Source organism: Ammodytes marinus, assembly GCF_949987685.1.
Source record: "Ammodytes marinus genome assembly, chromosome: 6".
NCBI classification, from domain to species: Eukaryota; Metazoa; Chordata; class Actinopteri; order Uranoscopiformes; family Ammodytidae; genus Ammodytes; species Ammodytes marinus.
The window spans coordinates 21,209,334-21,223,662 of NC_137235.1; the positions used below are offsets into that span (position 1 = coordinate 21,209,334).

General features: G+C 40.6%; 2 protein-coding genes across 3 annotated transcripts in view; one reads left to right on the forward strand and one right to left on the reverse strand.

Annotated features, from left to right (window-relative positions):
• The window catches only part of kdm2aa (lysine (K)-specific demethylase 2Aa), a 28,679-nt gene extending 27,431 nt beyond the window's left edge, over positions 1 to 1,248 (forward strand). For both annotated transcript variants that reach the window (XM_080029792.1, XM_080029791.1), the window contains exon 26: positions 749 to 1,248. In XM_080029792.1, coding sequence (XP_079885918.1) covers positions 749 to 930 — 182 coding nt within the window. In that variant the 3' untranslated portion in view covers positions 931 to 1,248. The remainder of the gene's footprint in view (positions 1 to 748) is intronic.
• Positions 1,249 to 2,797: 1,549 nt separating this feature from the next.
• Positions 2,798 to 9,579, reverse strand: spcs3 (signal peptidase complex subunit 3). The gene is made up of 5 exons (XM_080029155.1): positions 9,363 to 9,579; positions 6,858 to 6,933; positions 6,181 to 6,255; positions 4,451 to 4,566; positions 2,798 to 3,102 (listed from the first exon to the last, which is right to left on the reverse strand). The coding sequence occupies exons 1-5, from the start codon at positions 9,503 to 9,505 to the stop codon at positions 2,970 to 2,972; spliced, it is 543 nt and encodes a 180-aa protein (XP_079885281.1). The 5' UTR covers positions 9,506 to 9,579; the 3' UTR covers positions 2,798 to 2,969.
• Between the last annotated feature and the right edge of the window lie 4,750 nt (positions 9,580 to 14,329).

Below are 14,329 nucleotides of genomic sequence, written 5' to 3' on the forward strand. Positions count from 1 at the left end.
TGGAAAGATTCCACCACAGAGGCATCACTTGTTATTTCATTGAAACCTTTGTTTTGAAGAGCTCTGTCCTACCGACACGCAGTACCCTACATATATTAGCACACTGCCGAGAAACATTGTGGAGTATTGACGTAGCATCGTTTTTGCTTGTGTGTTGTGTTTACAGACCTCACACTTTTTTCATTATTATTTTTATATATGTATTGTAAAATAAGTGTTCCCTGAGTAATCGATTACTCGTTCACATGGTAATTAGATTAAAATGCCCATCCTTAGTCATATTGTATTTTCTAAAAGTACAAAGAATTATGCCTTCAAGCAACTTATTCAGTCTGACAAACTGCCAGTTAAAAAGGATTTAGTTCATAAGGATGTCCCAATCAAGTCACACAGACAGTATTTCTGTCCGTGTATAGATGCATAGACATAGAAATATACCAAGGATAGTGTAATGACTTAGGCTCAAATATTATTCAAAATCTACCTGGTCCAAATGCAGAAGATTTTAATTCAGGTATGAAGTCTAAATAGAAGCTCTTGATGTGAAAGGAAGATGAAGTGGGGAAATGTTGTGAAGTAATGTACTTGAGAGAATCACTGGGATTGATCTGTTGGAACTACAAACGTGGCTCACTCCAATCAGGGTTGTAAAGTGGTGTTGCTTGCATAGTGGCTGAATACAGACACCATTCTGCAGAGATCACTTTAAGCAGCCGTTCCTGACTCGTGTGTGTGTGTGTGTGTGTAGGTTGCAGTGAGCTGACTGATGGCTGTCTGTTCTACCTGAAGCGCCTCTCCTCTCTGACCCTGCTGGACCTGCGAGGCTGTAAGGGCATCAGCCGGCGGGCCTGTGACGCCTTCATCTCCGACCTGTCACACTGCGCCCTCTTCTGTATGATGGAGGAGAAGCTCATCCAGCGCATAGACTGATCCGCACAAACATCTCGTCCAGCACATAGACTGATCCGCAAACAGCACACACTTTAACTCAGAGGAGAAGAAATCCTCCCTCAAATACTTTTGTTATATGCTCAACCTTTTGAGCAGCACACCTGGAGTTAGCTGCTACAAACCTTAAACCTTAACAAACTTTCAGTTGATGGCAAATCTGAACCTATGCAGAAAGTAGGTTATTGGTAATGTAGTATGGACAAGCAGTCATTTTCATCTGTAAATAGGTTTTGTTGTTGTTTGATCCAGGTTAAGATACATTCAGATTGTGTTCTTGTACATTCTTTCTACCATTGTCAAAACATAATAAAATGTGAATTGTTGAACATTGTATTTTAGGCATTTGTTCAGTATTTAACGTGTTAGGTTAAAGGTGCTGTAAGCGGAATGGTTCTTTTAGCTAACTTCCTGTCAGTTATGCTTCACCATACGTCACCACATCAATGCACTGCGGTCTTCAAGCAGCGAGTTATCTAGCATCATCTCAGATCCATAAGTGTGATAAAACATGATAAAAACCATCAAAACAGACATTGGGAAGGATTTTTACCTGCTCCGCCATTGTAGGCGCATAAACATTCACCCATCTGTTGCTCTGGCGTGCACCGGCAGTGAGACCATGAGTGAGACGGGTGTCAGTTTGTAGCGTTCTCTCTTGTGATTGGATATTAATTTCGGGATCCCCGAAAAGTTTATTTGACGATTACATGCAGGGCAGCTGAGATCGGCTTTATGAAACGCTCACACTATGTAAGTGATCACTGTATGAATAGAGAGTGATTTAACACATATTAACATAAATAAATCGCTTACTTCACCTTTAACCATAAACAGAAGTCCAATCTGCTGTGCTACTCATTTATTTAAAAGTTCTGCTTCTCAAAATCCCAACCAGCTGTGATTATTCACAGCCTATAAAGTCTCAACTGAAACTACCCTGCATTCCAAATCACACTCTTTTTCTATTCTACATACTACTCTGACTAACAATAATCTAGATAGCATGCAGAATGCTACTATTGGGACTCACATTTCCTTATTTTTCATCATAACATTGCACCTTGATCTTGCCTATTGCTTTTTATATCCGTCGCATCCCCGATTGTTGGTGTTTTCATATCGAGGCTCCGCCGATGTGACGCCACATCCGGTGTGCACTGGATTGTTGGTCAGAATCATGGTCAATAATCCCCTGAATAGCCTGCTGATTTCAACCTCTTATAAGAGGTCCATGATTTCAACACTAAAAAACTCATCTGGATGTAGAAGGTCAGGACATCCGGGAATTTTTATGCAAAATCCGACCAAAATAATTGAGACACCATACTAAATAGCCGAAAGTATGTGGATTGATTGAAACGCAGACCTCGTTTAAAGACGAAATTCTCTTTATAACCTTTTTATATTTCTCGTATATACTATGAATGTATTCATTCTGATAGTTTTAACAAACAGAACACCCCTGCACCAATGAAAAGGCCTAATCCTAAAAGTCAGTTTCAAAGTCAAAACCAAACATCCCTAATAAACCCTGTATAAATCTCAAACAGACAATATGCTAGTTAATGTCAGGGTTTCCAGCCTTAGCACTGATCATGTGTCGAAGCTAATTGGTCTTGCTGACAGTGGGACTGAATTTGATATTCACATGACTACACAGTAAACAGGAGTAAACATAATAACACTGTTCTTTAATAAGTACATGTTCTGTCATGGCTGAAATCATACCAACAATAATGATCTCTGCATGTTAGATCATTAAGAAAAATGGGGGTTTTGTGAAGCTTTTCACAGGTCAACTGGCTTTTATCAAGTTATCATAAAAAAAGACACAAAATGATCCAATCTCAATTTTTATTACAAACCAAAATGTTCTTACAACAGGTGTACAGTGTGTGATGAATCCCTATTGTGTGTGTGTGTGTGTGTGTGTGTGTGTGTGTGTGTGTGTGTGTGTGTGTGTGTGTGTGTGTGTGTGTGTGTGTGTGTATGTGTGTGTGTGTGTAAACTGGCTGTGTCTAGTAGCTCTTGGTGAGCTCGTATGACTCTGGGAAGGGCAGGCTGATGTGTCCACTCCCGGCCACTAGAGGCAGGATTCCAGCGTTGGGCACAACGTTCCACGATAGTGTCAGAGTGATGTTCTTATTGGCCCTGGAGAGGAAACACACGGGACAGTTAACCTGAAGTAACAATCAACATATAATGTCTTTATACAAGGCAAACTTTTAACAAGAAACACACCCAACAACAATGGTACAGAGTGCTAAAATAAATATTGAATTGAATGATTAATGACTGTTCCTCACCTGTTAAAAAGGAAACATAAAAGTAGAAATTTAACTCCTAGTGATCATGTGCAAATCTTTGTGAAGACCATGAAGTTGTAAAACAATCCAAAGTTAAAGTGATGAACCATTTTCAATAGCTGTGTTTGTGTTCTATCAGTGTCAGAATATGACTAAAGAATGTTAAACTTGACAGCAGGAGGAGATCAAATGTCAGTAGTGTCAGGGGGACAGACCAGCGAGGTGCAGGTTGTCTGTTTACTTGAGAGTTCATGTGGTCTTTGGGGTAATGACCAGAGGACATAATATGGCACAATAGTCAAAATGGAAGCCAATGTCGCAAATGAGAAAATGGCTCAATGAGCAGGACATTTTCTTTGCATGATTCAACGGTTAGTCAACTATAGTCAAGATTCGACTAATCAGATTAGACTATGTTAATTTTTCAGTCGAGGAAAGCCCTACTCCACATTTGTACTTTACACTTTAGATTGGGGGATGCAGAAAGGTTTGTAAATGATTTATTAATAATTTACCAATGATTTTTTCTATATGACTTATGAATGAACAGAATTATAAAGTCTTATCATTTGATTTATCATGTTATCATACAAGATTCAGGGGGATTATTATTTTTTTTTTTTACCCAGACATTTCAAAATAAGACATTTGAGAGCTGTAATGGCAAAACCGTGATATTTTTGCTTAAGGTTATCATACCGTCAGAATATCATACCGGCCCATGTCTACAGTATAGACAGTCTGCTTGGATTTATATTTGACAATAAGGAAGATATAAGTAATAAAAAAATGCACAAGGATTGTTACAGACAATAACAGATTGAAATGTTCCTCAGAGTGACGGAGGCCTGTGGGTAAAAACTGGTGTGTGTCTTGCAATGCTTTGTAACATCTGAGGGGAGATGTTTGCTGGCTTCTTGTTTGCTACAATATACAAAGGAAATCAAAAAAAAGAAAAGGCTAAGATGAGCCACGGTAGCAGCATTGTGTGAACCTCAGCAGGCCCTTGACTGATCTGATATGAACCTTGAGCTGAGCTACTGGAAGTATTGTCTAAGGTCGTGTTCACGTCTAATAGATGGCTTCTTTGGTGCGCACCAGATGTGAGTTTGGTTCGCATTCGCAAAGGCAAACCTCAAAACGTGCTTGGAAATGCTGTTCAATTATTGTGTGTGTGTGTGTGTGTGTCTTACCTGAGTCCGTTCCCGTCATCAAAGAAGAAGTATTTAGATTTTGTGTCTCTGAGGTTCAGTTTGGTGTTTTCACCTCGAAGGATGATCTTATCCCACAGTACCACCTGGTTCAGAGACTGACACACAGACACACACACACACACACACACACACACACACACACACACACACACACACACACACACACACACACACACACACACACACACACACACACACACACACACACACACACACACACACACACACACACACACACACACACACACACACACACACACACACACACACACACACACACACACACACACACACACACACACTCATTTATTTCCATCTACTGCTGTCAGTATTTTATCACCTCTAAAACACATTTCAGAATCTACCCACTCTACCCACTGCGCTACAAGCGCCCCCACCTATGACTTTTTACAACTAATACCATTCACTAACTCTTTTTGGTATATGACTGCTCACATACTGATCTAATGCCTACCTAAATGATAAGGTCATATAAACCACGCCTACCTAAAGGATAGGGTCACAAACCACGCCTACCTAAAGGATAGGGTCACAAACCACGCCTACCTAAAGGATAGGGTTGGCGGTGGAAACACTTGCCAGATCTAGCGTAAGTGAGCTGAGCCGCACCGGCCGGACCCGCTCTGCTCAGTGGAAACGAGGCATAAACGAGCATTTTGCTAGCTACAGTGGGCCCTCTTTTTTAACATAACAGTTTACGCTAGAGATCGACCGATTATCGGCCGGGCCGATTATCGGCGCCGATATTCAGCATTTTGACGCATATCGGCATCGGCCTTTTTTATTTTTATTTTTTATCCGGTTTTTTATTATTTTTTAAGAGATAAGAGTGAGATTGAGATTGAGAAAACTTTAATAATCTTCAGTGATGGAGACAGAACGAAGGGCGCTTCAAGCCACTTGCAAAACAAGCAAGAAAGTTTCTTTGTGCACCACCCTCATCAGTCCCAAGTGAGCGCGTCTTCAGTGAAGTCTCTGCAATTTACGAGAGCAAAAGAATCCGTCTCACTGGAGAGCACGCTGAACAGCTTTTTGCACCACAATCTGGTGCTGCTCCATTGGGACTACCAATCGATTTTAGACTCACATTTCTGTGCACATTTTATTTAACTCTGTTTTACTTAATAAAACTTCCGGGAACTATTTATTTGTTTAAATGTTCAGTTAACTTCATTAGAACACCCTGCACTTTTTGTTTTTGTTTGAACTTAAAAGAAAGATAAGTAAAAGATTAACATTTCAGTTCAGTTCAGGAACATTTTAGGGAGCCATTCATTTGTTTAAATTGTGTTATGTTGCAAATCTGATAAGCTGTTATGTTTATTAAACATATTCTTAAAGGCATTTAAATTAAGTTAAGTGTTGGAGTTTGTATTATTCAAAATTGACGCCAATATTTTCCCTTTTTCTGCAAATGAATATCGGCTCCAAATATCGGTTATCGGCCCCTTTGACTACCGATAATCGGTATCGGCCCTGAAAAAAACACATCGGTCTATCCCTAGTTTACGCTGTACAATAACACTAGATTTCTTTTCAGTGAACACACAGTATGGACAGGTAGCGTATTGTGAGGAGATATTCATTGATTTTGACATCAAGCTTTCTCTAGAATCACTGATTCCACCTTAAAGTGCCAGATGTCAGTGTAACCTTTACGTCAGTGTGTCGTGAGTGTGACTACTTACATTGCTCTTAGAGGCGTACTCAGCAGACAGGTAGAGGAACAGCTGTTTGACGTTCCAGTCAAAAATGGGCTGCAGATGTTGGAGAAGTTAAGTAAAAATTCACCTTGAAGCAAGCACAGCAGCTTGAGCTCACACCGTGTCTCAGTACACAGGAATCACATTGACAGTGACACCATTCCAACAGAGTTCCACCCTGCGTTCCAATACCCAATAATACGGTAGAAAAAGATTTAGTATGCTTAAAAGATGCCTACTACATCCGGTCGAGATTTTAAGTGTTGACATCAGCATGCTATATGGGCGATTCTGACCCACAATCCAGTGTGCACTGGAAGTGACATCACATCGACGGAGCCTCCGTAGGAAAACAACCAGCGACGCGACAGAACTAAAAGTATGTCTCAATTGTATGCCTACTGCATGCTAACTACATTATTTTTATGATTAGTATGTAGAATAGAAACATGAAAGAGTATGTGATTTGGAACGCCGAGTATGTCTTAGTTATGTCACACAATAGAGCAACAAGGATGACTTTTTGTGTCATTCCTATTGATATTCTTGGTGTTCCTTTTCTTGGAGGGAAAATACAATGTATTTCCTGCTGTGCTGTGCAGTGCAGTAATAATAATAATCTCATTCTATGTGTGTGAGTCCATGGCAGCAGTATAAAGGATATCAGCTGAGAGGTCAAAGGTGAGGAACCCCAGGTCACTGCGCTCTCTGGGCCCAGTGAAGTCATCCACGTTCTTCCTGTTAAAGACAGAGAGAAATGATGGATAAAAGCTCAATACTTTTAGAAAAGTTAGTAGCTGCTTTAGAAGCTGCATCAAACACATGTGAGTGAGAGTAAAGGAGCCTTAATAAACGGATGTTGTGTGTGTGTGTGTGTGTGTGTGTGTGTGTGTGTGTGTGTGTGTGTGTGTGTGTGTGTGTGTGTGTGTGTGTGTATACACAAATATATATATATATATATATATATATATATTAGTGCTGTCAAGCGATTAAAATATTTAATCGCGATTAATCGCATTAATGTCATAGTTAACTCGCGATTAATCGCGATTAATCGCATTTTTATTTATTCTAGCCTGAATGTCCCTTGACTTCTTTTTGTCCCATTATATTTTCTCATTTTAATGCTCTTATCACACCCATTCTAATTATGATATTTAAGAAGAAATACACTGAATTACAATGATACAATATTTCTTCTAAAATATCATAATTTGCAATTCAGTGCAAATAACAATAGCCTATTGACCCCCCCCCCCCTGCACCCTACCCCTTGAACAGCATTCACAAACATATTGGAACTTCTTTTTTTATTTAAAAACCAAACCATAAAACAACATAGGGTATATAAAACAAATTAGTATTAAGGCTACATTAGACTGGTTGCTGCCTAAATGTTTTGGGAGTCTTTCATCCACAACTTATTTCAGACTGTGTTGAGTGGACACACAGGTGGTTGCCATGGCGCTGCTGCAGCCGAGGCTTCAGTCTCCCTTCGTAGCGAAAATTAAAGTGAAAATGAATGACTGGTGGCTGCCACTAACATTCATGGAAGTTTTGGTGTGCGCGCAGGGTTATAAGTTAGACTTCTGCAAATGAAAAGCTTTCTTTTCTGTTCTTTTCCGTGTAGACTCAGAGCATGGGTCTCAGAGTCACACACGGAAGACTAGTGACGGTCGCGTAACTGAGCTAGGAAGTGCTAGGTTCCGGTTTCTGCTTCAAAATAAAAGTCAGAATTGACTTGACGTTTCGCCGTTTTGCCAGTTAAATGATTTTAATGTGAAATTACGCTGTAGGACATGTTCCGTTTGAATTGACAGTAACTTAACTGCGAGCCATATGTATAGTTTGTGGTGTTTCAGTTGTTAAAACATTACTAGTTGATTCAACAGCTTGTGAAAAAACCACAACGTCTCCTAGGACATGACGAGCGTTAATCGCGCGATAAAAAAATTGACGCCGTTAAAATGGGTTTGCGTTAACGCCGTTAATATCGCGTTTAACTGACAGCACTAATATATATATATATATATATATATATATATATATATATATATATATATATATATATATTAGTGCTGTCACTAATATATATATATATACACATGTTTCGCTGAATTAGTTTTAGTCTTACATCATAATGTCTGCATATGCATTTCATTTCAATCTGCTTCTCTTTGATACATCTGCTTTGACAAAAACAACAACACTTGCTTAAAGGCCTACTTCACCGGTTTGAATATGAAGGTGTATTGAATTCTGAGATCCTATGTAGTATAAATGTGCGAATTGAAATTGAAATCGGTTCATCCTAGCCTGAGAAAAGGCAGAAAGAGTGTTTTTTTAACCCTATATTTCTCTTTCTCGTGACATCACAGAAAGAGAAATATAGGGTTAAAAAAAACGTACTTTGTAAATATTACTGTGATGTCACAGTAAAAGACATATTTACAAAGTAAGTTTTTTTTAACACTCTTTCTGCCTTTTCTCAGGCTAGGATGAACCGATTTCAATTTTTTTCGCACATTTATACTACATAGGATCTCAGAATTCAATACACCTTCATATTCAAACCGGTGAAGTAGGCCTTTAACAATTAGGCTACTGTCCCCTAAACGCTCTCTGTTTCTTCCATCAGGATTTAATGACTATAGTTCAATGCAACTGTCATACAACAGGTTTGCCTTAATGGAATATTACCAAGCATTGGGCGATAACTCTCTTGACACCTTCCCATATTTGCTGGACTCATGTATCTGTACCTGAATGTCAGGAGTTTATTAGCGGGTGAGAGATGTCCAGTTGAGCTACCTCACTCTACAAGCGCCTCTGCTTTGTCTGACTTCCGGGCTACATTTCACACTTCACAGACTGATACAACCTGCTGAAGCTGTAGTCGAGCATCCAATTCCAATTTCACAACCAGAGAGTTTTAAAATGAGTCAATATCAAACCACTAACAGAAAACCTCGTCTTTGTCCAGGGGTTGGGGTATCATCTAAAAACCAATTAGTCCGTTAGTCTTTGAACTGTTCACATTAGGAATGCATGGGCGCCATCAAAGCATCGAGAATAACGTAAATGTTACACAGCTATAACAGTACACACAGAGGGGAATCACTACATGCTAACAGCTGTTACAAAGGATGCTCGGCGACCAATCTTACAGCATGACTTTAGAGACGTGGATGTCCACAGGAACTCTTCTGTCTTTGAATGCTGTCGTGATGAAACATCCGAAAGTTAAGGCCGCCATGACGCTCAGAGAGAAGGCGAACAAGGAGTTAGCTCTCGACAGAACCGTATTCATCTTTAAATACCAGCAACATACAACTACAGGAATTATAAGAATAACAGCTAGCTCTGCACGGTAGCTAGCTACAGTCAGTGTAAAAAAAGAGGAAGTAACGTTTCAAAGAATTGCCACCTCTTTTCCGGTTATGCCTTTCAGAATAAAAGCATTTCACATAACTGTTAGATATTGGGACGATGTTTTCATCATAGAAAATATTGCAAAATAGAAATATTGACTTTGTGTATGAAGATACCGTATTTTTGTTCATTTTAATTGAGAAGTAACACAAATTAAAATTGTATTTAACTCATTATCGCATTAGTTATTTTGTTGAACTTCCGTTTGAGTGTGTATCACCCAATTTATATCACCGCTACCTTGATGCATCAGTAAACAGAAAGAAATTTAAATACGAGCGATGAGTAAGCGGAAGTCAATTTTTTTCAATAACTTTATTCGTACCAATATCAAAAACAACTTCTTAATACACGTCAGAACTATTTATTCTGTTAACAAATAAAATGCAAAAACATAAATTAATACATTTAACTTTTATTTATACTCCACAGATCAATTGAGGGGTGACCATCATTTGCAATGATGTCGAGTCAAACAAATGCAAAGCAAAAACAACACAAACACAATATAGCCTAGCCTAATGTATAGCCTACATAAAATAGGCTACGTAAGCTGAAAAAGAGCCAAAAAATTTACAAAATGTATACAGCAATACAGGGCTCCAATTAATATGAAATGGGTGAAAGTAGCCTACAATAGGCTAGCCTTATTAAAACAGTAAATGTGTTAAAGGCGCAGTGTGTACAAACAATGTATTGGCATTTTCAGAACATATTAGAAATGGAAAATAATATTTAAAAGTGTGTTTTAAATAATGTTCAATCGCTTGAAAATAAAAGTAGTTTTTTCTTTTATTTCCTTAGAATCATCATCATCAACCTTTATTTAAACAGGCAAAAATTGCTAAGAAACAATGTCTTATTTAAGCAATGGCCATCAGAATGAGGCTTTTATATCTACACAAAAGCTGGGCTTGGCACCATGGACACCGCTAACTCTTGTTTCCCATGCCAAAACAACCCCCATTAAATTGAAGACGCAAAGGCAAATTGATCCGTGGCAAAGCGCTGTCCCATTTTACCATTTTGATCCCTCGCATCCTCTATCACTTAAGCCCTATAAACGATGTCAGTTTAAGTCAGTAAGGGTTCAGGGCTTGAGGCTTAGGGCTAACCCTAACCTTAAGGCCAGGACACACCGGCCCGATAATCAGCCATCAGACATGGTCGGAGAGTCTGGAGGGGGCGGGGACACAAATCTGTTTGGTGTGTTCGGGGACGTCGACCGTCGTAGATGTCGTCGGGCTTGTTTTCAGCCGATTGAACATGTTCAATCGGCGTCGGGCAGTCTTTCAGTTGGAGCAATTTGATTGGTGGAGGGCTAGCGAATCAGCGAAGCCCGGAAGTTAGGCGGGTAGCACAAATAGCTGACAACAGTATCGCATCGCTAGCCATTGTTTCAATGTGTGTGTTTGTTTCGTTCAGCGAGTACTCACATGCATCAACCCTTGTTGACTGCTCGAGACCATGCCCGACACTCTCTGCTAAAAACGATGCCCTTTATGGTCCATAAATATAAATATGTATTTCTATCTATGTTTATGGTCTAGAGAGCTGTCCCATCATTTCCGGCTTCCGTATTTTTTTGGGCCACAATACAGATTAGCGCCGCCTGCTGTTATGGAGACATTACGTCCCACGCAAACGCAGAGCGTACGGAAAGTCAGTAGTCGGCTCGGTGTGTTCTTGGCACTTTTTTGGCCGCGACGGGCAGACTGAAGCTGCCTGAATCAGCAGACTCCATTTTCGGGCGAGGGTCGGTAGTCGGACCGGTGTGTCCTGGCCTAACCCTAGCCCCTAGACTCATAGGCCCTTTTCAGAAAGTCAAATCTCCTAAAGACCTTTATGCCTCCTTTACCCTATGTGGAAACCATCATCGGGTCAACGAGAAATTAAAAGGTGCTTCCTTTCGAACATATAGGAAAAGACAGCCCTGTTTAAAATGAATTCGACTCCACTTTTCCTAACCGGCATCATTGCGTGACGGCGAGTATTACTGATGTAAGTCTATAGCGTAAAACTCATGATGTAACTAAAAAAAAATCCGAAAATGGACTACAACAATCGATTTTTTGATCCATGCGTTCTTGTAGATTGACAATCTGGTTGTCGCCAACAGAGTGAGAATCGACCAACAGAAATATTTTCGACCACTTGAGAATCAACCTATAGCCTGGCGCTACCAGACCATCGTACTTCATTTCATTTGTACAGAAGGTCTGGAAGTGCTGTAATTGGCAAACGTTAACTCACTTGGAGGCGGGTGTCTGTTGAAGTTTAAAACTATTGGATCTGCTCAGTGCCACTCTGGATTAGCCAACCAATCGCAAAACGTTTGGTCGTGAGCCGGCTTCTGACGGTGCGTTCAGGGAACTCGGAAATTTCCGACTTCACTACATATTGTAGTCTATGGATCTACCGGTACCTTGCAACGGTAACTTGTTAGAGCCTAACGTTTAGTTATTTGGATGAGAAAGGTTGTAGGCGTCCATACTTTCCCAAGCAGATGCACTGGAACACAGACAGGTCGGAACTCGGAACTACCAAGTACTCGGAACTACCGGAAATTTCCGAGTTCCGAGCGTAAGGGAACACAGCATTCAACTGAAACTGGAGCGCGACTTCGACCCGTCGTTCTCAGCCACTTCCTCTGTTCGCTGATTGGATACTCAGAAATCTGTTCGGAAAAATCTCACTAATACGCCCCACCACCAGACTGACTACTGAAGGGAAAATGAAATTTGGGCGGAAGTAGGTAGGCGGGCGGAGCCAGGCTAGAATCAACCCATTAGTCTTTATTAAATGTGAAGTTGGCATTTTTTTTTCTTATGATGTAAATTATGGACTACGATTTTATTATGATGATGGTCTTTAGGAGTTCTTTATTATCTTTAGGGTTTTCCATTTTGTTAGGCTATTTTCTCAAGTTAAATCTTCCTCTCCTTTTCTTCTCCTCTCTTCTGTTTTACCACGTCTGTCATTCTTATTCGAGTAGAGTCGGTAAACGTCATCGGTGGCCTGTTGCTTTAAATACTGCCGCCGTAAAGGATTATGGGATACAAATATCTCCTTTCCTTTCATAATGGTTGGTTAGGGTAACCTATGCTAAAGGAGGGTTAAAGGATGCATCGAGGCACCTTTCCTAAGCATTTTTAGAATTTGAACCACCTTTCCTCCAAGTACTTCCGGGCCATATCAAGGCGAGGTTAATAGCAAACATATTCACTGCCAGAGAAAACTATTTCTTTGTTCACCAAACTATAAAAAAAAAATTGGGAGTTGGTAGGTTGGAGAAGAGGACCAGGATTTTGTAGGTGATCCTGTTGGAGACGGGAAACCATGGTGTGGTGATGTGATGTGGCGCCAGGATTTGGTGTGAGTGACGGGCAGCTGCATTTTGATGATTTGGTGCTGAGTTAAATCTGGGTGTCGTCGGCATAGTAATTAACATACAGGTTGAAGTTGCGGAGTAATTGACCGAGAGGGAAGATGTAGATGATGAAGAGGAGGGGGCGGAGTACCAAACCTTGGGGAACTACTTGTGTGACTTTGACTGTAGCGGAGAATTGATTATGGAAAGAAATGAAATGGGATGTGTTGGAGAGGTATGACTGAAGCCAGCTGAGTGCAGTACCTTTGAAGGGTCTGCACTGCAGGTGGAGGAGGATTAGGATGTTGAGGGAACCGGTATCAGCAGGAGGTGGTTGAGGACTGTGAGGAGAGTGGTTTCTGTGCTAGTGCAGTTATAGGCCTATATGCTAGGAATTTCAGACTGAAGCAGCCACAGTGATCTACTAGAAGCTGCAGTCGGTCACTCCACTGACTGACTCCAGTCTATATATACAGCAGCTGCTGCTGACACTGCGGTGTTGCATGTGGTGGTGTGTGACAATATCTGTTTACCAAGGCTTGCTGAAAAAACAGGCTGTTTGAAGTTAAGCCAATTGCATCATTTCATTCTTTGAGAGGAGGTAGAGGTGTTGAATATACTTGAAATGTCCAGGAGTCCATTGACTGGACTAAAAATTTGAAAATTATAAAATAGTTCTCATTTAATTCATGATATGACATGGTTATTAACCTGAAAGTCTGAAAGGCCATACACACTTGGCATGTGTTATGTAGCCTAAGGAAGCTGTGGGTGTGTCTGTCTGTCCGTCCGTCCATCGGTCCATCATCCATCCATGATTCCAGAAAATATTGACCACTGTCTGGTAGGCTCCGCATCTGTAGGCCTATGTGAAATAGAAATGTAGGCTAGGCCTATAGTGACTGTTAAGGCTTGATTATTTGATGTGATTCATTAAGATGATTATGAGTGTAACGCAAAGAGTTAAATATAAAAGTCCACGTGGGTTTGTACCTACCTGACAGTGTCACACCATGCTTTTTTTAGATGATTTTTCTAAGCCAAAACACGCACACGAGCACGTGCGCACACATATTACACAAGGCTAAGTGTAGTAGGCCATGGACCTATAAAGAAGGTGTAGGCTGTGCCATTCAAGGACAGAAATAGCCTCTCTCGTTCACACGTGTGCGCGCATGTGAAATGGTCATGTGTGATGACCATAACAACAACAAAGCCGGTAGCCAATCAGACGGCTCCTCTGGCTCTTACGCCTTCCCCAGCTCTCTCGGCCTGGCTCGCGCTCCACTGCAGTCTATTATTTGAGCGGTAAGCGCGTGAGCTCCAGCCGTG